Source organism: Lissotriton vulgaris, chromosome 11 (assembly GCF_964263255.1).
Source record: "Lissotriton vulgaris chromosome 11, aLisVul1.2, whole genome shotgun sequence".
NCBI lineage: Eukaryota > Metazoa > Chordata > Amphibia > Caudata > Salamandridae > Lissotriton > Lissotriton vulgaris.
The window spans coordinates 705778838-705794665 of NC_141699.1; the positions used below are offsets into that span (position 1 = coordinate 705778838).

A 15828-nucleotide genomic window follows, 5' to 3' on the forward strand; every position below is an offset into this window, starting at 1 on the left:
CAATGTGCCAATCAGGAATATACCAATTTACCATATTTAAGGAGGGTAGAACAAGCACTTTAACCCTGGTTAGCTGGAGTAAAGTGCACAGACTTCTACGACCATCAAAACAGGGTGTAGTAAAAAAGCCAGAAATTCTCGGCTACCCTGCATGAAGGGCGCATTTCTAACAGGGTCGTTAAAAGACCATTCGTCTAAAGGTTTCCATCTGTTTGCCTCCGGCTGCTGCTGAGATTGAGCACGCCTGGGACCTGCTCTGCGCATGTCACAAGGCCACTGCTAAAATAAACAGCGTGCCAGTTCATGTCACGAGGCTGCTGCTGAGCATGCATCAACCCAGCCAACCACCCAGTCCTTTACAGATCCTGGCTTCCTCACATGCAATGAATTAAAATACCTGAATTTCAAGGCTCTTGTGATTTTTTTTTTTTTCTTTTTGCTTAGTTATAAATAACTGAAATAATGGATTTTTTTGTAGAATCTCGATTTTAACCTGAACTAAGTTTTTGCCAGAGGTGATACTGTCTAATGTGAGTGGTCTAGCAATATATTTCATTGAAACATATTCGGTCATGTTAAACAGTTAGTGTTCTTGTTTCATTTTACTTGTAGCATCGAAAAGTGCAAATACATGGACTCGAAAATGAAGCCTTTGTGGATAGTGTATGACAGCAAGGTTGCGGGAGGTGATTCTGTCGGAATCATTTTTAAAAATGGTGATGGTAAGTAGAACCCACAAAGGTATTCACCTTCTTTATGCCCACTTAGAATTCCTCATTGCCATTACCAAATTTCATGAACATATTTACTTTAATGTTTACTTGCTACTGCAGAACATTTTTACTGTATGCCAGTCTGGTACTGGAATTGTTTTCTAATTATGACAAGTCACTTACATATGAAGGTGGTGTGCATCAACAAGCACTGGTCTAAATCAGCTGCTCGCGTTCTGGGAATTTGCATTATTCCTGTGCGTGTTTAGTAACATTTTACAGCAAATATAATTACACAATGTGGCGTAATGGCGAAATATCAGGAATTTTGTTTAACAAGTTTAATTTGAAATTCCCAAAATGATGCAAATTACACTTCAAGTTTTGCCCAGACATACTCAGATCTCCATAGTGAAACAATAAAAACAATAAGTTGCTTTCCAGCCTAGGGCTTATCTTTGTGCAAATAAGTGCTTTTAATCTCACAGCGTACCTAAATAGTATCAAATATAATTCACACAGCTCACAAGTTTGTCTTCAGTTATGTTTTAAATGAGGTACTGCACTCTACACTTGCTCTACATACTCTAGACTGTCATCTAGTCTTGGGCTCAGACAATTCCAACTTCTTTACTTCAAAGAAGTATTTAGATTCGCAAGGTGTTTGGGCGTGGATGCCCAACTTCATTGTTAGAATGTTTTTGTCCACCATTGGATTACGGTATTGTTCAGTGTTCTCTGTCTCAACGAGTTTCAGTTCCTGTTGTGGGTTCGGAGTGAGTTTCCTAAGACGCTATCACGTGAAGACTTTTTCCACATGTTCTCTTGTAACAGTGCCAATTCCATTCCTCAGTCAGTCGCCGTCTACCAACCAGGTCTCTCGATCGTCGAGGCCATCTGGGCGCCATATGCTGCAGGCTACCCTACAGAGATTGAAGTAGATGCCTTCTGAGAAATGCCCCCCAATACTACTCTAACCTTGGGCCAATCTCCACTCTGTCTGCATTCTGCCTCTAGCTTAAGAGCTGCTGCGACTGTTGCTGTCCATTCTGCAGCATAAAAGTCTCTAACCCAGTGCTGACGCAGACAGTGGGCTCAAAGCAGGATGGCAAAATGCTCTTCAGATATGCTGGACATCTTTGGATAGGCTGATCCCCTTCCATCCTAAAGAGAAGGCTGCATTCAGTGAGTCGTCCGGCCTCCCGGAGCACCAGCCCTGTCCTGTGCTTGTAGACTCCAATGTCTCTGTGTCAGTCAAGTAGGAACTCTTAGAGGAAGAAGAGTCACCAGAGGATGTTTATTTGGCTCGGTCGGCTCCAAACCGTGCTTGAAGACCATGTATCACGTTAGTACTGTCATTGCACCAAAACCTCAATCTGCTGCACACCAGAGACTAGCACAGCCTCTAAAGGGGACCGGTGTCAAGCCCTGTGCTGAAGACCTTGCCACCCTCTGGTGTGCTATCGTCTCAAAGCCCTCATCAACACCAAACCAAGGCTTGGGAGCAGAGGAAATATCATTCCAGGGGCCTTGATCCTTAACCTGCCTTAAGTCAATGGACCTTGACTAATGCTGAGCCATCGAAGTTGACCCCACTAACGAAACTGACACCAAAGAAGCCCAGATTGGCACAGAAACAATATACTTCTTTGACACCCTTCTCTGTTGACAGAGGAACACCCTATCCTCGAGAGGCTAAAACAGGACCTGGATGAATGGCAGTGGAGCATCATCATCCACCCAGGCACAGGAAAGTTGTGGGCCTCAGAAAAAACTGCCTAAGTAATGCAGGCTTGCCTTTGATGAATGTCTGCCACCAGAAACTTTTGTGCCCATCCAGCCTCCCAAAAGGTCAGGTCAAATGTTCCTCCTCCACCACCACAACGACATCCTCCATACCCTCCTCCAACACCACCACCTGCTAATCCTTCTCCTCGAGAGTCTCTGCAGCCTTACTCCTATACAGACAGTCATAGCCCTTATTTCCCGGCAGAGGATTTTATCTCAATATATCCTGGTGTCTCAGATGATCCCTGGGAGGACTACGATGTAGACCCTCAGACCCAGAGATGGAGCACGTCCCTGTCAACATACCACAGCGTTATCCAGTGCATGCCCACCTACCATAAGGTAGATTCATACTCCACCCCAAAGAGAATTACTTCTTGATGGCGATGCTCTTGAAGACAGCGCATTTCATCCATTACCTCCCCATGCTCAAGGGTATCATTAAGTCTGCCTCTGGTAATACCATAGATTGAGAAAAATTACAAATCGGCACCCTCTGACCCACTCTACATCAGGAGTCTGGTCCCTTCTGACTCCTTAGTAGTCACTTCAGCTAGGAGGAGGGCAGCAGCCCATGCTCCGGGGACGCCCACTGCTTATTAAGGAGAGCAAGTGTATATATGCTGCAAGGTAGAGAGTGGCCAAAGGTGCTGCCACACCTCACCAATTTTGTAGGCCTCCTCTCTAGATATCTTAGAGGCGACTGGGAGATGAAGGTGCTCCTGCAGCCCCTCCCAGAACAATATCACAAGATGGGGAAGAGCTTGTGGAGGAAGAGAAGGACATATTTAATGCAACCCTTAGTTGTGTTTTTGATATAGTACTGATCCATCCAGCTAATCAGCGCTACCTCTGCTTCACGGTAATTGGTCAACACTTGTGTCACCACGGCCCAAGGGTCTTTATCAAGTGTTTAATAGTGGTAACCACTCATCTTTGGAGAGGGGGAACTTGTGTTTTCCTTTAATGATTCGGTGATCATGGGCTCAAACAGACGCGAGTGCTTAAGCTAGACTATAATTTCCCCTCTGAACAGCCTGGGGTTCACAGTCAATTCCACTAAATCACACTTGTAGCCACTTCAAATTGAACCCTTTCTAAGAGTCAGTACTCCAGTCTGTAGTCCCCAAAGGGTGCAAGTATTCCAGCAGCTTCTGCCTCTTTCAGTCACTGTGTCCACTTCCAGTTCCCACAGAAATGCGCCTACTCGAAATGATGGCTTTATGCGTTGCCATGGTTCCCCTTACCAGACTACCTGTGTGCCCAATTCAGGAATGTCTCTCAAGTCCGAGTTCACAAGTGGAGTGTCTGCTGGAGGATCTAGTGTTGATAAGGACCAACATCCATTGCACATTGCAGTCGTAGAGCAGCAACAATCCGTTGCGGGCAGACCTTTGAAGATCCAGTTCCGCAAGTGCTCATGACCACATATGTATCTCTAGTTGGCTGCAGAGCACACCTCAACATCTTGTTAGTCCAATGTTAGCCCAGTGTCTGTTGTCATCTCGTCAAAGAGGTCTCCACATCAAACACTTGGAACTCTTTGCTATTCATCTAGCTGTTAAAGCCTTTCTTCAATAGATTCAAGGCAAGGTATTCCTTATGTGGGCAGACAACATGACCGCCATCTTATACCCGCAAAGCAAATAGGTACTCTCTCCCTTCTGCTATTGGCTCTAGTGCAGCATATCTGATCCCGGGCCATACATAATCATGTTCTTGTCCTGGCCGAGTAACATCCGGGAGTGGATTACTTTGCAGACCTGCTCAGAACCAAATCATTTCACAGAACACAACAATTGTTTGTAGCCTTTTCACAACCTCATAAAGGTCAAGCCATTTCTAAGGCAGGGATTGCTAAGTGGAAACCTATTACGCAAAAGCGAAACAAATCCTACCTTCCTGTCCCAATTCTCACTTCACCAGCAAATAGGGTGCCTCTATTGTTTTTCTAGGGAATTTACTCATAGAACGTTTGTGCATCTGCCACATGATCCACCCCACATACTTTCACAAAGCAGTATTGTGTTGATATGCCTTCATGGCAGCAAACTAAAGTTATTCAGACTGTTCTTAGGACTGTGTTTCAGACCTCTGTACCATCCACTGGTTAGCCCCTGCATAGAAGGGTGCTGCTTTACAGTCAATGCAGAGCATGTATATCTACAGCCACACATGCTTCAAATGGATTGTTACTTACTCCATAAGCATCTGCTTGTTGCATGTAGAGCTATAATTTACATTCACCCATCCTCCTTCGGAAGCTCAGTGCTTATTACAGATCTCTTTCACTGAATAAAAATGTTCTATCTATAAGCATGGACACTATTCTTTTGTGTTCTCTACTCCATTTTTACTTTTACCCGTTGGGGAAAAGCGGTCTTTAACAGTGGAGTATTTGCCCTTGCGCATCCATGACCAGAGGAGGAGTTAGACACCTTATAACTCGAAAGACTGCTTAGAAGAAAAACAAATTGCAATCGTCCAAGCACAACACTAGATAATAGCATTATGCAGAGCGTGTTGTAGCACTACATACAACAAACAGATGCTTACAGGGTAAGTAATATAATCCGGTCTCCCACAGTTGTCAGGATTCGGCTGTCTCTGTCCCCTGAAGTCTGTGGGCATAGGCGTGGCCACTGGAATTATTTGATTTTGCAGCTTTGGTATTTTCCACATAATTATCGATCTGCTGCATTTGGAACATAATCGAACATCTCCTGCATCTGTAGATTTTAACTAAAGAACATGTTTCTAGCGCAAACTGATCAAAAGTTACAAAAATTGCAGCCATACGTGTTGCACGCCATGGAAGACCCTTTGCAAAGGTTCACTGGTCATTTTTCTGTTGCTGGTTTTGGTGTCAAACTGGCATTGAGATGAAACCTTTGCCCATATAATGGAAACTTGGGCAAATTACAAAAAAGAGGTAATATGATCACTAAAAGTGTTGCATTATGCTGCATAATTTGCCTTGCTGCACAATTTAGTCGACTCCGCCGCATAATTCCAATGGACATTGGAAGAGGCAGGGATTAGGCTAAAGTGCAGATTGCTGAAAAATTCTCACAAGTTAATATGGCAACTAATTTTGATGTCCTTATTAGTGGCTTTCATTCCAAGTGTCTCAGGCAGGCACAGCAGATCATGCCTGTACTCCTCAAGTCTCTCATGCTTGGGTGCAGTTGAGCCCTGCAGTTACCTGTTAATGATCAGCGGCTGTTGAGGCATTGTGTAGGGTGTGGCTGCACTGGCACTATTATAGGGTGGACTCCTTTGTTACATGTTTCCACTATGGCTATTGCTCACAGAATGATATTCACATGCAGGCTCGGGGATTGAGCTGTTCTTGGTAGTCCTGGACCTTGACAGTAGAGGTTCTCGTAGGTTAGTTGTAGAACAGCAATGTGCTTGCAAGGTTTGAGAACACTAGGCCAAGTCTTCTTGTGTCATTGGTGGGGCTCTTCAGGCCATTTAGGGGCTTCCCATTGTTGACAATTTAAGATTTTTCCTCGTCAGCAGCAACTGCACCAGTCCCTTTGCTCAGGGTAGGCTCCTAGGTGAACCAGACTTCACTCTCTGGTGCAATCATATTTCAAGTCTTCAACAACTGTGCTGATAGACCTTGTGGCCTTCCCACCTTAGGTCACTCGTCAATCACTCTCCTGGCGTTGTCTGTTTCCTCTGGGTGCTCCACATGCTGGCAACATGCTCGACCGCTCCACCAGGACAGTCTCTGCTCCTGCAAGGTCAGGCACACTCCTTCCCTCTTTGCAGTCAGGCAGGAGTTTAGGGTCATATATGTACACACAGAAGGGGCTTGAGGAGATTTGGAAGACCAACAAGGGCAAACTCTCCAATTCAGTAACTCAATACACACTGGGCCCTCAGGTCTAGTGAGGTGTGAAACTGCAAAAATAGGGACTAGCTGATCGTGGGGTTTCCCTTTTCAGGTGGTTTCCCCCACCCACCATTGGTGGCATGCTTAATCATTGGGAATCCTCCTCGCACCATTAGGCCTAGTCATGGTGCAGGCTACAACCCCTTCACTGCGAGTGGGGGAGCTCATGGATGTTTTAATGGAGGGGTTATCGCTAAAACTAAACGTGAGATAACTGGGTGTAGTGAGGTAGGTAGTGCTTGTGAAATGGTGAGTTAAAACTAACTACAAGGTTCAACTTTTAACCTTTATTCTGGCTACCCTGCTCTAGGACTAAAAACAGATGTACGACTGAAATCATTAGTTTCAGTCGTACTGAATAGTGATTGACTTGTTTCAGCCAATGACCTGGCGAATCTCGAGGCTTTCTTCAGGATCGCTAAATAGCTACTGCAGTGAAAGGTGAGATTAACCAAGTGAAAAAAAATAATGAATTGGTTATATTTGCTTGCAATACAAAACAAGTGATCCTGGGAAATCAGGAAGGCAGATTCACCAGTAAGACCTGTGGGAGGGAACATAAGCAACATACCAAGCAGTTAAGTCAGTTTATGAAAGTGGTAAATAGCAGCCTATATTCAGCAGTTCAGCATTATGAGAATCAAGGCACTCTTGGTCATGGTCTGATTAATCCAAACAACATCAACACTCAAACATCAGCAGTAGGTATACTCGCAGGGAGATGTTGTATATTGTTTCAATCTAACATTTACTGTGATGGGACCCACTCACATGCAATAGTCCGGCCTTGTGACCCATCTGTCGTTGGCAAATTGCCTAGGGTACAAACGCAGCTCCAACCTATTTGGTAAAGGTTGTGGCGTTAGTTACACATCAACGATGTGGTGATAGCGACAAGCATAAAAAAGGGAGGGAGGGGGGAGCAGAGACCAGTTCAATGCAGTGTGAAGTAGAACCCATCTTCGCAAATAGCTAGTCATCCAATTATTTTGTTATTACCAGCCATGGGCAGAGGGTGAGCGGAGGTAAACGGGAGGAGAATTGTTAATTCTCCGCAGGGGAAGAGCATGCTTTGGAGCTCGTTATACACACTTAGGAGATTTTAAAATAGCATTAAAAAGCATGAATCTTTTGCTATAGTCCATGATCATTGTAAACTCTGCGAGCAACAGTGTGTAATTAATTAGCCATGATCTAATTCAAACACGCATATATAGGTCAAGGTGTAAGGAATCGCATGCTATCAGTGACCAGGGACAGGGTCAATTAGTGTGTGGCACCGTCAGAGTATCCATGATGGCTGTCATTAAATAGGTGGGGGTAAAAAGCCGGAGAGATTATTTTATTGCTTTTCTGATTGACAGGACGGGCGTGTGCCTTGGAAGCGGCTACATACCAAGAACCTTTAATCGATGGCATGCAGATGTACTGGACACACGTTTGCTCTGGAAGCAGCTAAGGTATCAAAGACGTGTAATCAATGGCATGCAGATATACACCCGTCAATGTGACAGACGTCAAAGAAATCCAGGGGTTAGAATTGTAAAGAAGTTGCTTACCGCTCTTACGTGTGGAGCTTCTGGAGCGTCCGCACTCGAACAGGAAAGTCAGCCGAATGCGGCTGGAATGCAGAAAGTTATACAGGATGGGATTCCTGAACAAACTACCATTTCCGGGTTAGTTTCGAGGCATGCCGGGACGTTTCGTCACACACCCGATTACAGACACCTTCTTCACCCTATCAAACCAGGTGAAAAAGGTGATTCACAAGAACTGGCACATCCTTAATAAAGGCAAACAATCCTTACAAAAACCTGTGTCTGCCTTCAAACATAGTTGCAATTTCATAGACCATCTGACATGTAATAGACCATGTCCAGACAGGTCTATGAAGCAGAACACGCTTTGGGGTCTCTCTCCAGTGCAAGGACATTATCCATATGGAGTATGCGCCCACACTACTACAACAAAAACGATTGACATAGGCACTGATAAACCCTGGGTACTTGGGCATCATACTAATTGTAATAGTGAGAGAGCAATACATTTCATTACCTGCACATGCAGACTCAGATACATGAGTATGACCACCTTAAAGTAAGAATTTGAATATCCGAGCATAAGGGCACCAAAAGGTGTGAGAAGCAGGCAGCAAAACTCACGGAACACTTTTTGGAAAATAACTACCAAGTAGATAGCTTGAGTTGGCTAGTTCTGGACAAATCAAACTTGTCCCCTATGACACCCAACCTGACTAAGAGGTTGCTAAGTATTGAACAGAGATGGGTATTTAGGCAAGGGAACTGCATAGACTGGGTTGAACTATGAAATACCTTGTCTAAACTAACATTCTTGTAATTAATAAGGTGTAAAAGAGGATAGACCTAATATGTAGGTGCAGTCCAATAGTAGCCATACCAATTTGATTAGATATCAAACTGCTGGATGCGCAGAGTTACCCCTACTTCTGAACTAGGCACGATAACACAATAAATATATTAGCTGATGCATAAGACCAATCAAAGTGGGGTGTGTTTGATGCCATTTTGAGCTTAAATGTTACATACTTTGGCACACACACTACATATCCCTCATCAAGTTAAGTATTGTGTTTCCATTTAGTCCCGGTTTTTGATACACGAGCTGAAGTATAAAACCAACCACAGTGGGGCGGTTTTGGTGCCAGGCTGAGCTTAAGCTTTAGATACTTTTGGCACACATACTACGTAATCCACATCAAGTGGGGAGAGGATGTACTCTTACGGTTAGAGCTGTACACCTCGAAGCTGGGGAACCGGGTTAGAGTCTCGGCACAGACGCTCAACATACTGTGATTCTGGGCAAATCGCTTAATCTCCCTGTACCTAACAAAAATGAATGCGTCCTTGTGTAAGGAAACTGGTGCTCATGTAAAGCGCTCAGATACCTGATATCTTCAGGTCTAGTTCACTCTATATGAAACTCTATAAAAAAATGTTTTTAAAATGACCAATGTTTCTTCTCCATAGGTCCCGTTTTTCATTATCCCTCCCGAAATCCAATGGGATACTTTCGTGGCAATCATTCATATATCCCTGTGCTGACGTGACATTCAGGGAGCAGGTCTGTTCTACGTTGCTTGATGCTATCGTAAACCACAAGTCCCAGCATGCATCGAGACAACAACAAAAGAAAAAACAATTCTCCCGTAATCGGGTGTGTGAGTACAAGGTCTGGCATGCCTTGGGACACCTAACCCGGAAATGGAAGTTTGTTCAGGGATCCCTTCCAGGATAACTTCCTGAATTCCACCCACACTCTGCTGACTTTCCTGTTCCAGTGCTGACGCTCCAGAAGCTCCTCGCCCTAGAGCAGTAAGTGACTCCTTTACAATTCTATCCCTGGGATTTCTTTGCCGTCTGTCACATTGACGGCCGTACATCTGTATCCCATCGATTAGACGTCCTTGGTACGTAGCCACTTCCAGAGCGCACACGTCTCCCGTAGATCGGAAAAGTCATAAAATAATGGCTCCAGCTTTTTGCCTCCACCTATTTAGCGACAGCCATCATGGGTACTCTGCCGTACACTAATGGCACCCTGCCCCTTGTCACTGATAGCATTCAATTCCTTACACCTTGACCTATACATGCCGGTGTTTGAATTAGATCATGGTTAATTAATAACGCACTGTTGCTCGCTGAGTTTACAGCGATCATGGCAAATAGCATAGCAAATGATTCATACTTTTTAATGCTATTTTAATGTCTCCTAAATGGGTATCATGAGCTCCATAACATGCTCTTCCCCTGCGGAGAATAAACAATTCACCTCACATTTACCTTTGCTCACCCTCCGCGCCAGGCTGGTGGTAACACGATAATTGGATGACCAGCGATTTGGCAATATGGATTCTACTTCACACTGCATTAAACTGGTCTCTGCTCCCCCCAACCATCCCTTTTTTTTATGCTTGTCGCTATCACCACATTGTTGATGTGTAACTAACGCCACAACCTTTGCCAAACCGGTTGGAGCTGCATTTGTACCCTAGCCAACTTGCCAAGGACAGATGGGTCACGAGGCCTGACTATTGCAGGTGAGTGGGTCCCATCACGGTAAATGTTAGATTGAAACAACATGCGCTATGCCCCTGTGAGAAGACATACTGCTGATGTTTCTTTGACTGTTGATGTTATGTTGAATCAGACCACGTCTGAGTGCCTTGATTCTCACAATGCTGAACTGCCGAACATGAGCTGCTATTTATCACTTTCATAAACTGACTTAACTGCTTGGTATGTTGCTTATGTCCTCTTCCACAGGTCTTACCGGTGAAGCTGCCTTCCTGATTCCTCCGGATCACTGGTTTTGTATTGCAAACAAATATAACCAATGTATTTTTTGGTTTGACTTATTTAATCTCACCTTTCATGGCAGTAGCTATTTAGCGAACCTGAAGAAAGCCACAACACTGACCAGGTCATTTGCTGAAATATGTCGATCACTATTCAGTACGACTGAATCTATTGATTTCAGTCGTATGTCTGTTTTTAGTCCTGGAGCAGGGTAGCCAGAATAAAGGTTAAAAGGTGAACCTTGTAGTTTGTTTTAACTCACCATTTCACTAGCACTGCACACCTCACGACACCCTGTTAGCTCATGTTGGGTCTTAGTAATGTTATGTTATGTTATGTTAGAACTGTATTTCTTGAGCGCACGGCTACCCAGAACGGGTGTCCCGGCGCTTTGGCAGAGAGTCCTGAACACAACCAAGAAAAAACCCAGCGGCAGAAACACTGTAGGCCCACTGGTTAGGTGGAGAATAGAAGCGTCTTGAGCTCCTTTCTAAAGGCCAGAAGATTATTAGCCTTGCGGAGTGATAGAGGGAGCTCATTCCACAACCTGGCCGCCATAAACTGGAAAGACCGGCCTCCCATCCGCACGCGTTTGATCACTGGTATCTCCACTTTAGCCAGGTCAGCAGATCTTAAACTCCTCCGGGGAACGTAGCGAACAATCCGCTTCCTGAGGTAAGCTGGGCCAATGCAGTGGAGGGCTTTAAACGCCAACGTAAGGACTTTGAAACTAATTCTGCTGGGAATAGACAGCCAATGCAGCTTTCCACGCAGTAGAGAGGCACTGGCTCTCCGTGGAAGGCCAAAGATGGCTCTGGCCGCCGAGTTTTGGACCACTTGCAATCTGGATACCAGATATTTAGGCAGACCAGCGAAGAGTGCGTTAGCGTAATCTAAACGCGAACCCACGAGTGCTTGCACAATGTTCTTGCGGTATTGAAGGGAAAGCAGTGGGAGAAATTTCCTCACCATCTTCAGGATACCAAAACATTTTCCCGCCAGGCCCGTGATGTGGGGACGAAAAGAAAGACTGTCGTCGAATACCACACCCAGATTTTTTACTTGGGCAACTGGTTTCTCAGGGGGGAACATGTCGGAAGGCCACCACGATTTCCAGCCAGGGTCTTCAGCACAACCGAAAAAGAGCAACTCGGACTTATCCGAGTTACATTTCAGGTTCTGGTGCTGAAACCAAGCAAAAACAGCACTCAGGCAGTCTCTGATTCTATCGCCATTAAAAACCTCTCCCTTCCTGCAAGTGAACAGGAGCTGGGTGTCGTCAGCGTATGAAATGACCCGGGCTCCAAATGCCTCCGCGACCTTCGCCAAAGGGGCCACATAAATGTTAAAAATGGTGGGGCTCAGGATGGATCCTTGAGGCACCCCCACCTCTAGCGAAGGCATTTCCGCGGAGAACGGAGGAGCCCAGATCACCTGCCGACGGTCGGTTAAGAAGGATTGAAACCAGTCCAACACCGTCCCCCGCAGACCGACCTCCCGGAGTCTTCGGAGGAGGCCGGCGTGTGGGACGGTGTCGAATGCCGCCGACAGGTCCAGCAAGACCAACATGGCCTTTCCCCCAAGATCAAGCGTCTCCCTGATGGCGTCGGTCATCTCCACAAGAGCTGTCTCCGTACTATAATTAGCACGGAAACCAGATTGGGAGTCATGCAGCAGATTGTTATTCTCTATAAAGGTGGTAAGAGTGTGCTGAACATGTTTCTCCGCCACCTTCGCCAGAGCAGGGAGAAGGGAGATTGGTCTATAGTTGGCCCACTGTAAAGGGTCGAGCAGAGGCTTCTTAATGAGCGGGAGAATAAGAGGGTGCTTCCATTCTTTAGGGACCACTCCAGAACTCAGAGACATGTTGAGCAAGGGGTTCAGCAAGTTGTTAATAGCTGGTGCCACCGAGCTCAGGCATTTGGCCGGACACGCATCCAAGGGGGATCCAGATTTCAACCGGGAAAGCAGCTCCAGAGAGGACTCGCAGGATAGCGGGGGGAACGTCGAAAGAGTGGGCACCTGCTCGGCTGCAGCGGCTGGAAGGACCTTCAGATCACTTTCCACAGCTGCGTCCACTTCCAGGGACTCCACCCGATCGAAAGAGTCCTGAATCCTACGGATCTTGTCCACAAAGAAGTCAGCAAGCTGCTTGATCCACTCCTCAGTATGGGAGTGAACCCTAGCGGCCGCCACCGGTTCTGTGAATTCCTTCACAATTCGGAATAGTTCCCGGCTCGTGTTATCAGCCTGGTCTATTCTATGCTCGAAGTAGATCTTTTTAGCTTCGGCAATCTGTCTGTGGTAAGATTTTATCGCACCCCTGTACTTCAGTTTCTCCTCAGGCGCGTAACTGCGCCGCCAGAGCCTTTCAGACCTTTTGCAGTCCTGGCGTGTTTTCCGCAGAGTAGCGGTAAACCAAGGAGCGGAATCCTGGCAGGGGGCTGTCCTGACCGGTTTCCGAGGGGCAAGCTCCTCGAATCTTGTCCGAAGCCAGTCCTGGACTAGCGGCAGGTCGACTTCTAAGTTCCCAGTCGTAATGCAAGGATGTGCATGGAGTGCATCAGCGAGCATATCAGCTGACACCAGGTGAAAGGCTCTCGCTTGACGAGACCCGTCCTTATAAGCTCTTTGACACGTCTGGAGCTCAGCTAACAACACGAAGTTAATTAAATAATGGTCGGACCATAGAACCGGCAAAGGGGAGGCCACCTTAATTGGCACAGTGGAAAAGATTAAATCCAATGTATGCCCTTTCACGTGCGTTGGACTATCGATGAAAGAGGTCAGTCCGAGCATCTCGGTAATGTCCCGTAGTTTAGATGCATCGGCGTCAGTTGACAGGTCCATGTGCAGATTTAAGTCGCCCAACAGTACACAGTGTGCCGATCGCACACAGGGTACTGACAGTGCCACCTGTAAATCCTCGAAGAACGAGCCTAAAGGCCCTGGAGGTCTATAGATCAGAATTCCTGTGCAGGTATGTGAAGCCGACAACTGGAGACTAAAGCCCAGAGCTTCACAACCAGCGATATTATCTACAGGATAAGAGGTGCAAACAAGGGACTTGTCAACAACTAAGGCCACCCCACCACCTCTGCCTCCAATTCTATCCCTCCTTAAGATGGTAAGGTTGGGGGGAAGGGCACTAGCGATGTCCGGTTCCGAGCCAGCCCCCAACCAAGTCTCTGTCAAAAAAAGACAGGAGAGTTTCGAAAGCGTAAGGAGGTCCCAAATTTCCAAGGAGTGACGCGCCAAGGATCTGGTATTTAACCAGGCACACTGACATTCCAAGGGGAGGGAGAGGGGAGCGCGAGAAGGAGATGATAAGGGACGCCAAGAACAACCAGGGCACCCTTTAGCCAGATGTCGACCTCCAGGGAAAAGACAGATACAGCCACTTTTGGGGGGACGGAGCGCACATAAAGCGGCCGCACTATACCTAATCATCCCACACACCTACCCTAGATGTCAGAGTCCCGCCTCGGCCGCCTCCGAGACGCTGACGAGCGCAGACGGGCAGGACTCTGGCACGACTCAGGCGCAGTGAGGGCGCCACCGCTGCGCGTAACCGCTGCGCGATTTCAAGCGAGCTTTAAATAGCGTGCTCTCCGCGTCCCAGCTCACCTGGACGCTCCAAGATGGCGCTCACACTCCACTACCCAAGGCAAGATGTCCGCCGTCAACCACAACCTCCCCAGAACCGGACCCGCCAAACAGCGGTGGTTGTTCCAGAAATTATGTGCAAGGTAGGGGGCAGGAGGGGAGCTAAAAACGAGGGATAATGCAAATCAAAATAAAAATAAATGCCAAAAAACGGGGCTTTAAAATGCAGCAGTGCAATGCACAAGGAAACGCGACCAGCGCGACCAACAGCGAGGCGCCAAGTGAATTCTCAGCCTCAGGATACCTTACCAGGTAATCCCCTCGTGATGCTCGCCCTAAATAGCGTGCTCTCCGCGTCCCAGCTCACCTGGACGCTCCAAGATGGCGCTCACACTCCACTACCCAAGGCAAGATGTCCGCCGTCAACCACAACCTCCCCAGAACCGGACCCGCCAAACAGCGGTGGTTGTTCCAGAAATTATGTGCAAGGTAGGGGGCAGGAGGGGAGCTAAAAACGAGGGATAATGCAAATCAAAATAAAAATAAATGCCAAAAAACGGGGCTTTAAAATGCAGCAGTGCAATGCACAAGGAAACGCGACCAGCGCGACCAACAGCGAGGCGCCAAGTGAATTCTCAGCCTCAGGATACCTTACCAGGTAATCCCCTCGTGATGCTCGCCCTAAATAGCGTGCTCTCCGCGTCCCAGCTCACCTGGACGCTCCAAGATGGCGCTCACACTCCACTACCCAAGGCAAGATGTCCGCCGTCAACCACAACCTCCCCAGAACCGGACCCGCCAAACAGCGGTGGTTGTTCCAGAAATTATGTGCAAGGTAGGGGGCAGGAGGGGAGCTAAAAACGAGGGATAATGCAAATCAAAATAAAAATAAATGCCAAAAAACGGGGCTTTAAAATGCAGCAGTGCAATGCACAAGGAAACGCGACCAGCGCGACCAACAGCGAGGCGCCAAGTGAATTCTCAGCCTCAGGATACCTTACCAGGTAATCCCCTCGTGATGCTCGCCCTAAATAGCGTGCTCTCCGCGTCCCAGCTCACCTGGACGCTCCAAGATGGCGCTCACACACCACTACCCAAGGCAAGATGTCCGCCGTCAACCACAACCTCCCCAGAACCGGACCCGCCAAACAGCGGTGGTTGTTCCAGAAATTATGTGCAAGGTAGGGGGCAGGAGGGGAGCTAAAAACGAGGGATAATGCAAATCAAAATAAAAATAAATGCAAAAAAACGGGGCTTTAAAATGCAGCAGTGCAATGCACAAGGAAACGCGACCAGCGCGACCAACAGCGAGGCGCCAAGTGAATTCTCAGCCTCAGGATACCTTACCAGGTAATCCCCTCGTGATGCTCGCCCTAAATAGCGTGCTCTCCGCGTCCCAGCTCACCTGGACGCTCCAAGATGGCGCTCACACTCCACTACCCAAGGCAAGATGTCCGCCGTCAACCACAACCTCCCCAGA

General features: G+C 47.1%; 1 protein-coding gene across 1 annotated transcript in view; it reads left to right on the forward strand.

The window, feature by feature from the left end:
• PIK3CB (phosphatidylinositol-4,5-bisphosphate 3-kinase catalytic subunit beta) overlaps positions 1-15828 on the forward strand; it is a 1054351-nt gene that overhangs the window by 898325 nt on the left and 140198 nt on the right. The window contains exon 18 of the mRNA XM_086943780.1: positions 613-722. Coding sequence (XP_086799906.1) covers positions 613-722 — 110 coding nt within the window. The remainder of the gene's footprint in view (positions 1-612; positions 723-15828) is intronic.